This window comes from Temnothorax americanus, unplaced genomic scaffold (genome assembly GCF_048541705.1).
Source record: "Temnothorax americanus isolate GAGA-0224 unplaced genomic scaffold, ASM4854170v1 Scaffold22, whole genome shotgun sequence".
In the NCBI taxonomy this organism is placed as follows: domain Eukaryota; kingdom Metazoa; phylum Arthropoda; class Insecta; order Hymenoptera; family Formicidae; genus Temnothorax; species Temnothorax americanus.
Window position 1 is genome coordinate 2,152,715 of NW_027509360.1, and position 19,522 is coordinate 2,172,236.

Sequence of the window (19,522 nt, forward strand, 5' to 3'; positions counted from 1 at the left end):
GTCGCGTATAAGAAAATTAAAATAAGATCGCGAACTTAAAAAAGAAAATCATTCAGCAGACATTAAAATAATACGTGGGCGATAAATATACGAGAAATATCCAAAAAAAGAGTTAACAGTCTGCTTCGCATGTTTAGATAATTAGCATTCGTGCTATGGTTTTTTGTGCACAACTCTTTGCATACATAAACATTTGCATCTAGATGTTATTCGTATACCTAAATACCTACCGACTATGAAGCTGTCATTTGCACGCTACCTGGCCGCGACAGGTGCATTTGACACGCCGCGAAATCGGCGGGTAAACGCATAACGGCGGCGGACGCGGGCATCGCGCGCATAACCGACCGTCGAGAGAGAAGGAGAAAGAGATTCCTCGCTAAGAGAACCCTTATCCTCCCTCGGAGAGAGGAGAGAAGCTCGCGATATATATACAACGCACATCGATCTGCCGTGGCGGCGTGTGCGCATTGGCTCGGCGCGAGACGCTGCGCCGTGCCGCGCCGCGGCCGTTTTCAGCGTGCCACCCCGTATAAAACCGTGACCGGGGTCACGGCGCGATACCAACAGGTGATGCCGAAGAAGGAGGAGGACACTCCCTCGAGCGGCATCTCGTCGAGCGTTTCCCACGGGTCCCGCCGCCGACGACAACGGTGATTTAATATCGCTCTCACGAGCCTATCGCTCGCCCTGTACCCTATACGGATTGCCCGACTACCGCCAGGATCCATCTAGCCGGACTTCGCTGCCAGGATAAACACGCGGGGGTAGCATCCATTTAGTTCGGGCGAGACGCGGGAGGAAAGTCGGGCGAGAAACGTCGACGAGATACGCGGCGAAAGTTTCGATCGGTCGATGATTTAGTGGGCAGACCGTTGGTACAGTGCTTCCCCGACTACGATTCTTCCCCGACGCAGCTTCCTTCCCGCGCGCGCCTGTTCTATCCGCGAGAGCACCGCGACGTCGCGACGTATACTCGGGATGTAGTTACGCGGTTGACACGAGCGCGGGATCGACGTGCGGGACGTGCGACGATCGAGTGTTCCCTTCCACGCGCTGAATTCTGACAAGGTGAGCGATTTTCAGATCTTTGGCGGGTGAAAAGCGATCTTTAAACGTGCATACGCGACAGCGACGATAGCTGAATCGAGCGAATAAATCTTTGAAATCCTTTAATGCACTCCGATTATTTCTAACTTCGACTCTGACTCTTAAATTTTGTAAGAAGGTTGTTGCAACTTGAAAATTTCTGATTCGTCTCATCGAGATATTCTGTTTTGACCTACTGCGTACGCTAGGCATTTTTATCAAATGGAAAATATCGACTGTGTAAATTGAAAATACACTTTCCGAGAACAACAAGAGATACGAAATACGAGTGCAATGAGATTATGTACGATTGCGAAGACATAGATCGAACGGCGCGCATACCTATAAGATGAGCGCATATAATAAAATTACAGAATTCTTTCCCAGAGATGATGACACACTGCATTGATAGAAGTACATTAAAATCGTTTTACGGGAATACATAAAGGAATCCGAAGAGCATTGTAGCCAGGCAGGATATTTCACTGTTCAACGAGCTGCACATAACGGACATCTTCACTTTATATATATGAAATCATTGATTTCCTCTTGTCGCTCCGCATTCAGAGTCCGATTGCACGATACTCTGACTTATTAATAACCGAATCCCGATTTCAACACAATTTTTCTCTTCGGTTCGCTGGCCCCGATACGACTATCGAATATATAACCATAGATTAATCTCGGTCAGCAATTTCTTCAACTACGTCGCTATTTTCAAACAAGCAAACACGCACAACAATATTATCACTTTAAGTAAGTACAATCGTTACGCATTGCTATAGGATGCAATAAATTAAATACACCAGTATCGATACCAGTATCTGTATTGCAAACAGAGTACGTTTGAAAATTATAGAAGATTTGTGAAGATGACATCGCGCATCCGACCTTAAACAGTCTGCATTGTTTGAAAAGTGCATTGCGTGAAAAAGCGTCTTTCGAAAATTTGACGGTTATATCGCAAGGTGACGAAAGTGAAATGACGAAGCGAGAGATACGGCACGAGCACGAATCGCCCTGGATATCATCGTGTTTTCTTAGTTCGCCCGCGCAACACGTGTCGGAATAAAAATAAAGCCGCGTCGGTGCTCTCGGTGAGGTGCCTAAAATTTCCGAGTTTATCGCGTCACGTTGTTGATTAGCGATTCGTATTGTACGTCCCGGTTTCCCGCACGGAGGAGTGACTTAATAGCGCCGCGTGAAACTTTAGTGCGAAACATTAGAGCGAGACGTGTAGGTGGCACGTTAATTTCAATGGAGCTTTGATTCGCGTATCTGACTCACCGGCGAGAAGAAAAGTCAAAGGTGGACGATCATAATCATCTTGATTCCCCGAGCGCGGAACGCGAAATACGAGAGGGACGAGATGCTGTGACAACGGGGAAAAAGAGCGGAAGAGGAAAGATAGGTGAGCCGTAGTAATTTAAATAATTCCTTAAATAGCTTTCTCTGGTGGGGGGGGGGAAGGGGCGCGAATAAAAATTTCAGGCGTTTGAGATAGATGGGAGAAATGTTTTAAAAGCACTCGTCTACAAAAGCGAGACGCGGCAACATAAATATGTATCTTCGTGTGCTATTCTAAAGTGTATAGTGTATAAAGATATATGTGCAGTACGTGATAATGGCGAGATAAATGACGAAGTCGTGCGCGACCGTGCGCAAGAACTCTGCATCAAGAAGATTGCGAAGAGTAATTAAAAATGCAAATTCAACGGCGGGGCAATAGCGAGCCATTAAATCTACTTTTGCATGTACCTTCATATTCCCCGAAGCGACGCGTGCAAAAACTAAATACCATAATAGATATATATGATATGAATCTCTAGGCAGGTAATTATATAGAATATACTGTAAACAGCACTTTCTTTTACTAAATATACGATGTAATATTCTTTTTACGAATATTTATTAATATATCACGGTAAAAATTTCGCTAACATTGATTAAGAAGCGTCCGTTTTTTAGGTCAGTTACAAGGGTTTCGTTTTAAACATACATTTCATCCGAAACTCTATTATAGAGCGAGAGAAACGTCCGACGTTGATTACATCGATATCCGTGACGGCGCGCGGCGGCGCGGCGCGGCGTAGGCAGTATTGAAAGCTTTTTATCCCGTTCTTTTCGCGAACACTCGCCGTGAATACCGGGTGGTTGGCTTCGACATACCTCAAAGGGTTAAATATAGATCGCGACCACTCCATGTATGATATTTGCGCGATATTAAGGATTAAGAATATAATACTCCGCGTATCTGATGTATTTATACGAGATTATGATGCTATAAAAATGTAATAAAGGATATTCGTCGTGCCGTCCATACATACAATCGGATTAATACGCAAATATTGTGAATAATTGATACAATTGGAGAAGAGTAATCGATAGTTTTTCCATAATACGCTGAAAAGAAACATACCGCGAGTGTTTTCAAATGTCAGCTTTCGGAACCTAGAGGGTATAGTCGGGAAAAAATCATTCATGAGATCTCCGCGAGCTCGATAGAAACCTCGTACGCGACAACGGTTTGGAAAACGATCGGGAAACCCTCCGGGAGCACGACGTTTTCCCGCGATGCATTATTCAAACGAGCCATCCGATGGATCGGAAGTCGGGCTTTGATTGGACAAGGAAGAACACGCGGCGTACGACGAAAGGTCGTGGTTATGCAAATGGTACGCCAGCCGAGTCGGTCGTTATGGTAACCAATCCGCTGCAAAAGCATTGGAATTCATTATTTATCTCGGTAGCATAGGACACACGCTCATTCGTAAGGAGGGAGCACAGGTGTCAGATTTTAATAATCAAAATCGATATAGGCGAGGCGAGGTTGCGTCGAAAATACTCCGCGTTACCTGAAATCGCGGATAATTCGATCGCTTCGTAATTCAGGTGACACATCTTTCACGAGGAGAATAAATCACGCTCTCGTGCGAAACGTGATAAAATCGATATCTTCCCGGCTCAATCGCTCCTAAATGATTTACGCGTGTTGGATAGGAATCAAAATAAAAGAAACAACGAATTTAGTTTTTATAAGGGAAAGGAACGCTGCGCGCTGTCGAGATGGGCAGATTTGGGAAGAGATTTACAAAGGTAATCCTAAATTTATTGCGGCTTCTATCTTTACCCCTCTGGGTAGAGAAGTAACACATGTGTAATCGTAATCGAAATTCTGGTTTGAATAAAACACGAATAAACATGCGAATTGGCTTGGTCAATGTTACAGAAGTAAAAATTATGAGTCGAAAACGCGCGTTTATGGAAACAACCGCTTAGGAAAATATACACGGCGTTACAGATACTCCATTAACCACATATTCTCCGATGGAATACGAATTCGACTCGTGCTTGGTGAAAATTTCATGAAAGATCTTGTCAGATAATGAGCAATTAATAATAGCTATCTTAGATAGTTACGGCATATACGTATCTTGAATTTGATTGAACTATAAGAAATCAGTTGCAAGCAAGTTATATTTATCTGTATACACTTTGGGAGTTTAATTCTTCCAAGTCGTTTTATCCCCAGACGCTTATAACTCTCTCTGAAATTGGTCTTTCTAAGTTTGGACTTTTCCTAAGGGACTGGAAAGTTGCGTGATAAATCCGGGATATCCTGTATTCATATACAATTTCCATTCCATGAAAGAATTCAAACTGTATTTATATACAATTCCCATTCCATGAAAGAACTCAAATTTTGAATTTAAAAAATCTCCCAATAAATCTTCTTTAAGAGATATAATTTGTATCTACAGCGGAATATAAGTATAAGATAAAATTTTTTACAAATGTCTTACATTTACAGAGAAAAAGTGTATGACATTTTTAAACTGAAAGATTTGCGATACTGATTTAACAAGATCGCTGGCGAGCGATAGTAACATCTTGCGCACACGTTATATACATAATCGAATTTAAAAGGTCTTGAAACGCCATAACGTGGAATGTTCTCCTGAATTGGGCGCTACGCTGTGCGGAATGAAGTGCGAGAAGCAATCCGGCGGAAAGCAGTTTCTCGGGAGTCCGTCGGATCGAATAGTTCTGAAATAGCAGAGTGCGGAGAGTTCGTAACATGCAACTTAAGTAGACTTGTGCACGTACCCTTGTTGGATAGACAAGGAGCAAGAGCGATTGTGAGTTGTATCGTTAAATCGCGACTATTCATCATTCTGCACGAAATTTCGTGTTGTATCTAACGCGAATAACGATACGCGGATCTCTACCGTCGAAAAACATGGTTGAATCGCGTACATATACGTGACCACCTCGATTGTTTTTTATTAAATTGTAATTAATTAAATTGCATTCCATGAAATCGTTTTATTTTTTGTTATCTATAGAGCTATACGCTTTTTTCTCTTTTTTTTCGCAAAATATAAATTTTGCTTGCACGATTTTTTCCGCGGCGCAAAAAGGCAAGATATTTGTGCTGTAAACGTCAATTTTTGAATGCATTTTTTTGCGAGGAATAGACTACCGAAGAATCAATTTAATAAAGTCCTCCTCTATCGGCGTCTCAAATGATCTCGCCGACAAGAAAAGCAGATTTAAGAATATAGGCACAAAAACTACTTCGGCATTAGCGGGATCTTGTGTTCAGAGAAGGAGCTTACAGCCGCTGACAGAATCTGTCGGGCGAAAATGGCCAACTTTCGAGACGTCAGAGAAAGATCACCGCCGCAACTGTAAAGAGCAGGGATTTGAATCGATAGGACGCGCGAAGTTTCGACGTTGAAAGACGAAATACTGGAGGCACAGGCGTATACGAACAATGCACTTCTGCCGCGTTCGCCATACACGAGAGCGAGCGCACACTGACGACGCAGTCAGATAATTCTCACGTACACATTGTGCTCGGCCTCGAGTGGCGTATGCGTAGCTGGCGATGTTGTGTACGAGTGAATGTAGATGTGTTGAATAGCGCGCACCCAGCGTGTGTCCGTTGTACGCGCGACCGTCAAATTAAAACGACGTCACGGACGATGCTGTGCGACAAAACGTGATGAGAGAGATCGCACATAATGCCGCGAGTTCGGAATTGCTAATTAACAAACTTGCGCGTTATTACATTCTTTCATTGCAAATCGAACGTTGTTTCAAGTGTCAATTGAAAGACAAAAAAATGTAAATAGAAATAAAGACAAAAGAATCCCGTTTCTTTGACACTATATACAGTCCGCACGTGTGTAAAAGTGATACGGTGTCGTTCTTCGTATATATATAATTCAGCTTTATAATCTTTTTTTTATTAACAATTCTATCCTTTTTCTTCCATGATACTTAGTTGAAAATATTTACAGAATCTGGGATCGTATGTTTCTGAGGCTCAAGGATCTGGAAAACGTGAGGGTAAGCAATTTAATAAATTTAATGTCCAGCAAAGATTGATTTAGTTCCCTAGTTCCGTTAAAAAATCAAGAAGATTTAAATTAGAAATAATTTACGTAGTATGCGAGTTTATTAAAGATGCTCGCTTCTTTTTTTTCTTGATGCTACTACTCTTATTACTACAAATTGAGATCTAAGTTAAAAAAGTTTATCCAGACGTCATATACGTAAGTGTATAAAATTTTTAGCAAAAGGATCGACTACTTTATTAAAAGCCTCTAAAATTTCTTACAGAATATCGATATCTTAACGCTATCAATGTCAAAGAGATGTATAAAAATAGGTAGACTGGTATATAACATCTTATATCGATAACATTTTATATTCATCGCGGCATAAGATTATCGTTCCTATTATCAATTTATATCTATTTTAAAAAACACGATATAATTACGTTGCATACAATAATTACGTTACAGTAAAAAAACTTCAAGTTAGCGACTCAAATATTTTATCACATTAGATATAATTATGTTATGATGAAGGATTAATTAAAGCAAATTGACACGAATCATTAAAATAATTATCTAAAACTAGATAATTATTTTTCTCATTTTCTAGACGTCAGAAGTATGTACGCGAGCGAAAAGAACTTTTTATGAAAACTGTGCATGTGAACAGAATATTAGAAGCCACTTGAATTTTTATGTAGCAGAACGCAACGGAAAAATACCGTGTATACGTTTGACCGTTCGCTATATTAAAAAATTTCTGAGATACCAACAAGCCATATCTGTTCAGAATTACAATAATCTGTTTAATACATATTATAGTAATACTTTTATGTAACTAATAATTCACGGTTTTAACAAAATTTGAAATACAGTTTATATTAAAATTTTGCTTCTACAATGTAATACAAATCTTAGAACCTTAAATTTTCTCTTTTCCTTCTACATTGCAATAATATTAAAATGAAACAATTGGTTTTATGAGCACACAGGATGCCACAAGGAAGCATTCAATGGCAGGGGACGCAGAGAAGAGCCTGCGGGCCTGGGGCTAATTGGAACGTGCAGGTACATTCTTATCGCTTATAAAAATTCAAAGTATTCAAAGTATACCGTATCACGAAGCTGATTTTTTTTCTTTATCAGTCTCGTTAGTGTAATTATTAGGGAGTAGATCGATCGATAAGAATATCAGCCGCAGGAAGAGAAATGGGGAGGGAGGGGGAGAGAGAGAGAGAGAGAGAGAGAGAGAGAGAGAGAAAAAAGTCCAATAATATGCATATGTAGAGAGCATGTATACGTAGATATATATCCCTATTTTGATCATCTCTAGCACGTTTATAAACACCTGCAGAAATTACTCTTCCGATGCAGAATCCGTCTCAGCGGAAATATACGCAGATTTCGTACAAACAAAAGCAAACACTATAATTATAGGAAGCTACAATTATTATTAGTGCTGCTGAAAGGGATTGCTATCGCTCTCTGCTATAATAATATCTATGCACACGATTCTGTAAATACATAGAACTAATCCCAATGACACACGCTCGTAGAAAGAATTTTTACTTTTTGTTTAATTAATCTGCGATTAAAATTAATTATCCTAGCACTATACTATCACTGTGCAATAATTTAGATAAACGCTAAGAGTACGTCGCTCGTGGTTACCAGCACCGAAAAACGTTACTGTGCCGTTACACCGTTAATGTAACATCGTAAATCGTACTGATCGATTTAACGGCGCCGTGTAAACGCGGACGTACGAACGTTTGTTGCTGATGGGTAAACAACTGGACCATCGTCCAGGTTTATTAACTGTTAACGACGGCAATTAAATCGAACAGGTGGTGAGAGGCAAGGTGACAACGCGGTGCTTGTGGCACGCCTGCAAAGCTCTCGGAATTGGGCTGCTGCTAATGCTTTTAGGAGCTTGCATGGCGACCATAGGTGAGTAGAACTACGTAATTAAACATGAGTGCATGCCGACGAGTGCTATTCCGCCTTGGCCTCTAAACCGCTAACCGTTTAGAGGCGTTTGCAAAGAGCACTTTGGAAAGATCAATCCTTTGCAAAGATCAACTCTTTATCCAATTTCTGTTGTCTTTAATGGCTCACATTTAAGGAACTTCGCAGAAAGTTGCTCTATTTGATGAATTTGCGACGACAAGAAAATAATTGGAGTAACTTGTACGTTCTAAATATAAATAATTAAATTTTATAATTAATCCACGCTTCCCCCCATTGCAAAAAAAAGTTGATTTTTTTTCACGCGCAAGCTTGCAATCTGCTTATGCTTACGTGCATGAACCAAAAATTTGAATTTCAAATTTATATTAAACAACATTCCATTTCATATAAACACTAATTGTAATTGCGTAATCACAGTTTTATAACTCGTCAAGCGCAAAATATCACATTAGAACAATTAAAAAAATCTTTCTGCTATCTATTCTATTTTTCTCATTCCGTTATGTCTCATCAATCATTGCATATATATATACGATGGGGAATGAAAGCGTTTCTCTTGTTTCCTTCAATAGGATATTACGCGGACCAGCTGTCGGTGGCGCAAGAGATCAGAGGTAATATCACGGTAAAGGTGAAGAACGAGTCACGCGGGTTTCACCTGAATAATCTGAGCTACGCCGGCCCTGTCGTTATGGGTCTGGGAGGTAATAGTAACATACATTTTGCACAATTTACAAGCGCGATACACTTGTTCGACCGAGCGACTAGCTACGCAACACTGATCTCCTTGAAACTGCGCGGTAATAGATAGGTGCACCGTTGCAAAATTCACATAAACATCCCGGGATGTAGATAATAGCATGTAACTCAGCACTTCATGCATAACGTATATGTTGATGTACTCGTTATATAATATGACGTAATAAGATTGTGGAAAATATCGTGTACAAATTTAATTCCTCTCAACGTTTTGTAAATTGATCTTTTGGAAGAGAATTAATATCGTCTCTAACTGTAAACCAAGGCTTGTACTATAATTTTTCTCTTTGGCATAAAATCAATACATATTCAACATATACGATATATCATATCGAAGATATTATATCAACCTCATAAATGAGTTTTTGTGTTTTCGACCATATACTGATATATATGAGCAAAGATAGATCTATAGTTCTAAAAAAAATTACAAAATTGCACAGATAAGTAGTTTTGCATGAGGAAATACAAAGATCTAATAATAGCTACAAAATAAAAGCATGAAGTAATGTAATGGATGTAAAGCGGAAAATTGCGGGCGAAACGCGGAAAATGCGCGGCACTGCACGAATGAGAACACTTGATAGAAACTACAAAAAAAAAATTTTTGCCCCCAGAGAGATTTGAACTCTCGACCCCTGGTTTACAAGACCAGTGCTCTAACCCCTGAGCTATGGAGGCTTACGCTCGACTATCGACGAGCAGCCTCGGATACAAGCGCCACGTAGATTTTATCTTATCTACACATCTTTAATTACGTTTATATTAAGAGAAAATACATTTTTAGAATATTCTGACTCGCGTTTTCCTAATTCGCGTGAAACATCAAGTTTTAATAATCTTAAATAAAAGAAGTTAAGATAATTGCACTATGGTTAAATTAAAAAATCAAATTATATGAAGATTATGTATTGTAGTTAAAAGATAATCACCATGCAACGAAATAAAATCTCATATATATCACGTTCCATTTCCGTTCTACTTTGAATGGTGTCGAATAAATTGTTCAATAATGTAGAACATACTTTGCTTAAACTTGCATTGATAAATTAATGTGCGTTCAATGATTAATGATGCAAAATCCGAAGCCCAATAATATATGTAAATATAGGCAAATGTAAATGTTAAGCAAATGTAAAAGTTAACGTTCTGTTATACATAAATAACGATTTTCAGGCTTCATTGTGGTAGCTGCCTGCGTGATGACTTTCGAAGCGCGTGACAGCGCGGCCAAGGTGGTGCCAGCTCGCTATCGCTTCAACCAGGCATCAACGCTGAGGAGTTCGAAAAGCCAGCGCAACAGAAGATCGACATCGAGCCAGACGACAAAATGGGACCATCAGCTGGGCCTGTTTAGGGTGAACCGCAGCCCGAGTCCCAGTACGCACGAAGTCTCGAGGAAACAGCTGACGGCGGAGTTTATGCAGTTCTCAAAAGATCTGCGGGAAAAAGGCGTGGCGCACTCCATAAAGAAGAGCCCGAGCGCACCAACGTTAGTCGACAAAAAGTCGCCGCGCCGAAGATCGCCTAAATACGCGGGTTGCTCGCTACTTAATCCAGAATTGCTGCAGAGACACGCCCTTTCGGTCGACAATCCGAGCTACAGCCCGCATCAGGTAATCGAGAAAGAAACAAAACCTCTTTCGCGAACTTGATCAATTAACAACAACTATATTACTTTTTGACCAAACGAAAAGAGATAAACGTACTATATTTTGCATGATAAAAATTTTGACAAGTTCCAATTGGTCTTTATTGTCTCAATACTCTCAATGATTATAATTCAGAACGGCTAATAAGACCTCTTTTCTCGATAATTAATAGGTCAGCAGAGAAAGCCTGGAGCATCAAAAGATGAGTGGTAGTCAAGCTTCAATGGCGATGGATTTACATATACCGAACAAAGGTCCCGTTACGCTCAAAGTGAAGGACCGATCCGACACAGCGAGACGACATCAGCTGCTTCGTCAAACAAAAGTCGAAGACGTTGAGGAAGTCGATGAAGCTACGCGACCACCGCCGACTCTCGTGCACTCGCCTAAATTGCCAGGTGGCTATAAATAAATAATTTTAAATATGTGATCACTCAGATTTTTAAGATCACTGTAATAATCATCAGATACGTAAGATACTCTAAAAATATCAATTTTAAAAAAATGGCTAGATTACTTAGTTCAGAAACTATATGAAACTACGGAAATTAAATTCATTCTGTCTGCACGAAATGCTATAATGCATATTAAGCTTTTTTCGAGTAATCGGAGTTCGGATGTTATCGCTTTCATGGACCAAGAAGATTGCCCGGATAAACGTAAAAAAATGCGTTTACACGTCTAGATATCAATAATCATGAACATCTCGATCAGGTGCTTATTGTAGATATCCAGACGACTTCGTGCCAAGAAAAAGAAATTCAATAGATCTGAGACTGTTGGAAGAGTTGACGGTGGTATCGAAAGAATTCAGTAAGGCCTCGCCACGGGACTTCCGCAAAGTCTCCTCGCCAAACTTCCGTAAAATGTCCTTCGACAGAATCGGCGGCGATCGTCGCTTCGACAGAACGATGGGACATCGAAAAGCTAGCCTCGAGTTCCGAAGAAGTCCGGATTTCCGAAGGGGAGACTACAGGTAGGAAAGAATTTCAGATCGAATTTTATAATCATCAGAAACAACTAATGTTTAGTTAACTAACTAAAATGTTTAGAGTTGAATTTATCGGACTAATTTCTTGGGATTAACAATTTTCTTCTCAGTGTATTATTTTTTTGTATTTCTAACGTGCACGTGTCATTTGCTGGATGACTACTTATGGTCTACGATCACAAATTTAAATTTATCGCGATCTTAAACTATATATAGTCGTAGTAATAAAATCAAAATTGATTTCCGATTAAAAATAAATTATCTATAAATATTTTTTTTAAGATTGCACAAATCACAATTTATAAGGCTTTAAACTGCTCTTTGTTTAGTTTGTATGTAACATTATACATTATATAAGATGTCTAATCATTCTAAAACTTCATTTGCTAAAAGCAATCGAGAAAATGTCTCTTCTAACCGAATTTACAGGAAGCTATCGATAGATAGATTCAGCGTCGATTGTACCCGGTGCATGTTTGACGACGCAGAGATTAAGTCCCGAGCGAACAGCGGGGAGAATCTGCGAAGGCAACCGCGTCATCCTAAGCTACATCATTCTAGATCGGACGACAACAGACGGCGATCCTTCGACAGGCACTCGAAGGATCCTCAGTCGAGTCGGCACTCCCTGAATACTCAGGTCGTTATGGAGGGCTGCGGATCTGATTGCGAGCCGAAATACTTTACGACGGTGTCCCTCGACGCCGAGGAGAGCCGCGGCGACAATTCTGACGAGAGTCACGTACTGGATATCGAGGAGGCGAATCCTAACGCTTTGTCATCCGAGGGGCCTACGGAGGACGATATGCTGCTCGAGGAACCGGAATTGGAGAACGTCACGGAGATTGACGTGGAAAGCTCGGGGGATGATCTCGATGACGATGGGAAATGCGAGTCGTGCAGATCGAGCGAGTGGACCGATACGACGGTGCAAGGACAAAATCCCGTAATTATCGCCGACGACATGGACGATAGCTCGCGGACGATAGCTGAGGAAGCGGCGCACAATTCGGGGCAGATCGAGCACAATGAGAAATATGAAACGACTTTGTATATAGAAGATGACGAGGTATGAAGAGCGGAAGAGATTTTTGAGGTTTAACAATGTACTCAGGCCATCCTGGGGAAAATAACGACGACATTTGCGAAGTAAGAGATTCGTGTTCAACATTGCTGGCAATGTCCCTTCGCAAATGTGAGAAAATCACGCAAGGATTCGACGATGCGACTGTCGATCGATCGCGATTGTCACTTCGGGTGCGACGTTACGTCGTGAAACATGCTCAACGAAAAAAAAAAAACAAGATCACGTACGAATTGCGTTTTGTAACGAGACAATCATTTTTTTTATCGGCAAACACTCGCTATGCCTTTCGCGCAAAGGTAACGAGGGATTGTAACGTTTGCCACATTGATGACAAATAATTGTTACCAACAAATTTTGACGTAGCGCAATAGACGATAATAGACCTAACGTAAGGTATAAGATTCGTTGAAATGCAAAACGTGATTAACCATGCTAAAGAGAGTTTTGTACTTGTAACGGGAAATACAACGTTCACCTGTAAATACGTTTCAGATTAACTCGTTCGAGCGTTTGTTGTGTCAAGTCTCTGACGATAAAGTCAGAGGGATATATGTAGCGCGATTCAAAATGAATCTTGTACGGTAGAAAACGGTGTTATTAGAATACGAAGTGTCTCAGACGGCGCGCTTGTTCTCACCTCTTAATATTGCAATAAAAGAATAATGTACATATTTATTTGACGAAACGAAAATTATTTTTCATTTCAATGATAATTTAAATTTGTTGCTTTGACGAAATGTACAAATAAGAAATGCGTAAATAAGAAAACGTTATCTTTTATACGAAAAATTTCAAGTATGCTTCATTCTATATATATATCATTAATATATGGAATTTTTATTTATTGCACCAAGGTATTCACGCAGCTAGTTATAAAGTACGCGGTCAAATATGTGGTAAGCGGTAAGCCCCATATATGTACCGTTCATAAATATTTACGAAGATTGGCGACGAAGGAGGATCTATGAGGAATATGTTAGCCGTATATTATATAATTATATTTATATAACATACATACCTTATATTACTCTTTACACCGGGATTCATGCATTTGTATGGCACAATTTTCTCGTATATACGAAAGCAGAACGCTATAATCTCTTCGACGTGAATACATTTAAGAACCGATACAAAAGAGATATTATAAAAAAGGATACGCTAGATAACGGAATGTAACAAAGACTTTAGACTTGTTATTTATTCTACATTTTTAGTTCCTCGCGTACATTTATTTTTTATATTTCCATTATATGTGCATTATTTTCATTATTCATATGCTTTGAAAACATTGATTCGTATCCTTTTTAAAGATTCAATCGATTTTGATGTAGTTTCCTAGCAATAAGAAAGATTCCATGACTCTCCCATGAGATCCAGAAAAAATTTGAGGAAATTTTTTATATTAATTCATCAGTTACAGTGAATTTAATTGTTAAATTGTCCGACATTATCTACATTTTCCAGAATTATCACATATGATTAATTCTTCGATTAAAAAATACCTTTGTATTTTAATAAAGCAAAGTAAGGATTAATTAACTTAAAAAAACACATAAGATATTTTTTCGAATATCTTTAATTCGAATATTTTTAATAGCTGTCCTTGCGTATTTATATTGCATAGTATCTTTTTTTAAAATATGATGTCTTTTTGTTGTATACATTGAACAAAAAATTTTAACGCAAGTAGGTACAGCTGGATTGCGCTGTGCTTGCGTTCGTACGCGCCACGCGGCATTAAACGTGATATATATTCGCCTCTACATACCTTTTATTTTCCTCTTCATTATTCGTTACGTTCATCATTCTTGCTGAAACAAAGATATTAGACAAAATTATTTTTCTAAACAACGTTTTACTTATCTGTTTACTAATAAGTTTACTTAATTCGTTCTCACTCTGACATTCCGTTTTAATTTTCGCTAAAGAATTCGCTTAAAGATTAAAAATGGTAACGAATGGATTAATGTGGATCTCATCTGGTGTTAGTGCCATCGAAAGTATCTTTAAGACTCTTCTTCAAACCAACCACGAAACATATGTATATGGGAACTGAATATTTATATAAATCTCAGATCTTTTCCGATCCGTTGTTAACGCATTTGCCGTTCGTGCACGCGAAACTGCGGCCTATTCCGTACTTCTTCGTTAAACATTTAAGCGATGACAAATCGTAGAAGAATTCGAAATCATAGAAACATGTAGAAACACACGAATCTCTCGATACACTCGCGCGGATTGCCCAATGAAAAGAAAAATCATTAAATTTCTAACGAAATAGCGAGAAATAGTGCGCAGTCTAATAGCGTCAGAGTAACAGAGTTGTTCTTAACCAAGTAACGGCCCACAAAATCGCGCGTGTAATATATTTTTATATCTCGCAACAAGTTCGCACAACATTAATTATATACATGTATATTAACGATTAATCTCCCTATCGAGAGAGAAAAGCGAGATTGTTTTTATTTTGGAAAACGTCTAGTGGTCGACTGTCGACAAACTTTTCCACCTTCCACCTTTCAGCTCACATTGATGTCATTCAATAAAATATCTTCGTGTCATGTCAAATAATTACGCAACCGCGATTTCGACAAATTCGTGTTGAAATTTTCACTTTTTCACCCCCTAATTCGCGTCGCAAATAGATTTGCGAAAAATGTACTGCATTTTGAGAAACATATGTTGTATTTTATGCCGATGGTAACAGTTATCTAATTCGTTTCGAAATCGACAGAATAATCGAGATTTTAGTCCCGATCGATTTACCTTTGTCGAGAAAACAAAACATATTGCCTAATTTTTATTTTGTCAAATTTCTCTGAGAATTAATATTTCTAAGGAATTATTTAAAAAAAATTGTATCATTTGTTGCGGATGTGATAAATTTCCGAAGGAAAAGTTTGCAGAATAAAAATCCACAAATTACGCGAGAACAGAAATTTTTCGGGACTTGACAAAAAATTTCATAAATAACTAATTACAATAATAACGTGATAAAAGCGTACGCGATGCTAAAGTGATCGAGATTGTTTATTCAGATAAAATCGTTAAACAATAGAAAAACTATCGGATAACATTGAAACGATGTTCTGATCGGCGTAAATGAATAAAGAATCGATGAGAACGCAAAAAAGTCCTAAAAATAAAAATTGAAAAGATTGCTCTCGCGAGCGCTTTCGACGGTAAGTAATTCACGTCAGAGAATTGAAAAATTAATAGTGGAATTATTTGTTGTAACGTTTCAGTATTTAAAGCTGAGTCTTGATGGTTAAATTCTAAATCAAAATTTTGAAGAAATAAAATTCATTTGAGTTTAAACAAACGATAAACTTCATTCATAAAAAGACGTCACTTAATTTGAAAATGATGCCTCCATATCTCAAATCATAAAAGTGTACCTTCAAATTGGTCAAGAAATATCTATTATTGTGAAATTGATGTCGGAGATTCTAGGAAACGCTATACATATTAAAGATCGCTTAGATATGATTAATATAGTTGAGTGTTATACTGATTAAAATACGATCGATCTTTGTACAGAATCTCATTCATTTGTTTTCAAACGTAGAAAGCAGTACCGAAAAAGGTAGTATAATAAAAAAAATGCAATCACACGCAATATATTGACGATATGTAAATTAACGATTTAATATCAATAGGTATCAATAATAATAGCGCGCCTCTTAAAGTCGTCTGGTATTTTTCTACCAGAAAATGTGTAAGTTTAGTGTATCGGGTGATGTATGAAACCGAGGTGCGTCGATTGTCTTTCATAATTTTCCAACCCCTCGCGGTTGAAACGGCTTACGTGTTTGCAAAACCGCGATTTTAATACATAGTAGAATTAAGTTATATCTATAGTTATCACTCTGTAACGGATACGAATGTACGTATAATGAGCATGTACATAACTCATATTTAACGGAGTAAACATAATCGAACTGTGATCGAGGTATAACTTAACGAGAGACACTATACTGGATAACGTTTCTCTTGGCAAATGTGCGATGCTGCTTCGATCCGATAAAATATCTCAAATCGAAGAAACGAACAGGCGCGCAAGAGTGATTGAAATAAGAATCGTCAAAATTATTAAACGCGCGAGAGATATTCTTATAAAGCAGATAATGCATACTTTTATTCGCGCGCACCGCAATGGATAAAAGTTAAAGTAAAGAATAACTTCGTAAGTCTCATAGCCTGAGACACGTACGGTAATGTATTAACTGCATTATATATAAATCTATATACGTAATTTAAGAGAAAAGATGATTATTTACGATATTTTGATAAAGATTTTCGTATAAGAGCGAAAAATCCGTTCGTTTCAGCTCTCACGTTGATACCTTAAATTATTTAATTCGTATTAAATCGATATGCGCCTTGACGAAAAGCCTAGACTGTTCGAACAATTTCTCGCGACAATCAAACGCTAAAAATACTTTAATTCTTACGAGAATTTCTACGATATCGGTTCTAGTTTTGGTACAATTAATGCTGAGACGCGGATAAGCATCGGTGTAAAATTTTTAAGTCAATGTAACCGTTATTGCATGCTAATTGTTGTAACGTATATCAATAAAAAAGGCAACCCAAAATTAATCGTAGCTATGTGTATTTTTCAAAGAAAAAAATTTTATATGTAATTTTTTCATAACGATTTGTCACGTTTCGTTACGCGTTACAGATTCGTGTTGCATTTTGTCGAAAGTCCAATAAACGATTCAAAATTAATACCATTAGGAACTCTTGTTCCGACATCGACTTGACTTTAAAGAAAGCGCGGTAAACTTTTTTTTTATTGGATAAAGAAAGCACGATAAACTTTTTTTTTTATAGAAAAATATTAGCCTATTTGGCACAAAGCATGATAAACGTTGCTAATGGACAAGTAACGCTCTCTGCAGAGATGAGTTAAAACAGTTAAAACCGCATCGTTACCGTGCGAACTACGCGAAAGATAACTTGCAGATCGCACGATAAATAATTCACTTCTAAATTTAATATAAATCTTGGAATCAGTGCTAAAAAAATATCTGCCACCACCAAGTCGATATAAAAATTATTTAAAGTGATTTCAATTCGATCTTCTCAAATAGGTCGTTAATAAAAAAAATTCTAATAAAGATATGATTGTTACGTTCATTTGCTATACTATATATTTCAATCAACTTCTACGTAATCAATCAATTCGAAAATCAGTCGAAGGAAGACGCTACGGTCGCACGGAGCGCACTCGTACTTCATCCCGTGAACCAATCGCCGCAATCGCGCTACGATCGCGCGGAGTTTATTTAACGAAACTGTCGCACATTCGTATTATCTATATATTGATAATATATCACAATATACCGTGATATATACTGAAATATACTATATTCTACGAGGAATTTTTCCACTAGATGCCACGGACAAACACTTTGAGATATTCGATGTTACAATAGCAGAGGATCGAACAAAGTCGCGCTTGGGGATTCTAAAGCGGCGAAATGCCCCGCCGCGACAAACGGCGAATAAGTAGTAATCGGACACTTACCCACGGCGTTGCTCCGCCGTCGCCTGATGCCTCCCCGGCACGCTCACTCGCGATACGGAGTACTCCCGTCCCGTCCCGCCGCTAATCGCACTCTCCCGAAACACCGTGTCGATCGCGCGTCCACCGCTCTCGGCACTCCCGACGTTAATCGCACCCGCGAGTCCCGCGACGTGACTTTATCGCGCTATGGCGGCGAAGGCGAAACGTACCAACGTACGCGGAGAAGCGGGAGAAGACGCGCGTCGCGCGCGATGCGATCGCACAGGATCACGGGCCACCTGCATAGCGTCTGAAGCGTCTCGCAAGTTCGTAACGGAAGAATCTGAATTGACGAATGAGATTCGCGGATTCGATCATGGCCAACTTCACGCGACGGTCTCACCACTCGCACTATCGTTGTCACCACGCGACAATTGTTGTCCCTAGCCCAGTTGCACTTTTGCACACTTTATGCGTATATCAATATGCAAGGTCTAATGTGCACGGCGCATACGCCCACACGCTCGCGTTCCACCTGCGATCTCGCACTTGTAATAATAAATGAGCGAGTTGAGACTTGAGAGATGAATATTCGCGAGAATATTTACTCCGAAAATACAGATTGCCGACTGCTCGCGCCGCGCGCGGAATCCCGCCGCGATCAAATGAGTCTCGCGCGGAGTCCCGACAAATCGCCGAACGTCGAATCTGCTCCAAGCGATTGTCAATTGTCAAATACAAATTTGATAATGAACTAAACTTACACTAATTAAACCCGTCGTGGCATTTCAGACTCGACAATTCGGGGGCTCGATATCCGTTCCGCGTCCGCGACGTTAATTCCAACTTCACCTCGATACAGCGCGAATCGCGATGAGCGAACGAGTGAATCGAACCGACAAAATTTTCATTCCTGTCTAAAAGGAACATAAAATGTTTCTCGACTCGAGACAAAGCGCATGAAAATTACCGTATACGCGAAATTTCCACCTTTCGAGCGGACTCAGCCTCTCCTGCCGCGGCTCCCGCTTCTCCGCAGTCCGCCTCCTCCTTCGCCGAATCAGGCGACAAGCGATTGAACGCGAGCGCCCTCGCGATTTGAATCCAAGCCGT

General features: G+C 39.3%; 2 protein-coding genes and 1 non-coding gene across 8 annotated transcripts in view; 1 reads left to right on the top strand and 2 right to left on the bottom strand.

The window, feature by feature from the left end:
- LOC143898137 (uncharacterized) overlaps positions 1-19,457 on the bottom strand; it is a 331,198-nt gene extending 311,741 nt beyond the window's left edge. Inside the window, exons 1-2 of the mRNA XM_077407370.1 lie at positions 18,431-19,457; positions 14,663-14,705 (exon numbers count right to left, since the gene is read on the bottom strand). The gene's annotated coding sequence lies outside the window, so the exon portion shown is untranslated. The remainder of the gene's footprint in view (positions 1-14,662; positions 14,706-18,430) is intronic.
- Positions 548-17,496, top strand: LOC143898130 (uncharacterized). 6 transcript variants are annotated; one of them, XM_077407356.1, is made up of 10 exons: positions 548-1,845; positions 1,949-2,500; positions 6,394-6,444; positions 7,427-7,502; positions 8,282-8,384; positions 8,978-9,109; positions 10,341-10,780; positions 10,989-11,214; positions 11,531-11,792; positions 12,237-17,496. In XM_077407356.1, the coding sequence occupies exons 4-10, from the start codon at positions 7,428-7,430 to the stop codon at positions 12,880-12,882; spliced, it is 1,884 nt and encodes a 627-aa protein (XP_077263482.1). In that variant the 5' UTR covers positions 548-1,845; positions 1,949-2,500; positions 6,394-6,444; position 7,427; the 3' UTR covers positions 12,883-17,496. The 6 variants fall into 6 exon arrangements, with proteins under 6 accessions (XP_077263482.1, XP_077263484.1, XP_077263485.1 ...); XM_077407358.1 differs by having other exon boundaries at positions 548-1,071; positions 1,477-2,500; XM_077407359.1 differs by having other exon boundaries at positions 548-1,071; positions 2,235-2,500.
- Positions 9,773-9,845, bottom strand: Trnat-ugu (transfer RNA threonine (anticodon UGU)). The gene has a single exon. It is a non-coding gene; the product is annotated as a tRNA-Thr (tRNA).
- Positions 19,458-19,522: the final 65 nt, after the last annotated feature.

What these genes read in the sequence shown, in the direction of transcription:
- LOC143898130 (XM_077407357.1), top strand. Translation starts at nt 7,428, where the DNA reads ATGCCACAAGGAAGCATTCAATGGCAGGGGACGCAGAGAAGAGCCTGC. An exon ending in AGCTTGCATGGCGACCATAG is followed by an intron (nt 8,385 to 8,977) that starts GTGAGTAGAACT and finishes TTCCTTCAATAG; the next exon opens with GATATTACGCGGACCAGCTG. An exon ending in CGAGCTACAGCCCGCATCAG is followed by an intron (nt 10,781 to 10,988) that starts GTAATCGAGAAA and finishes GATAATTAATAG; the next exon opens with GTCAGCAGAGAAAGCCTGGA.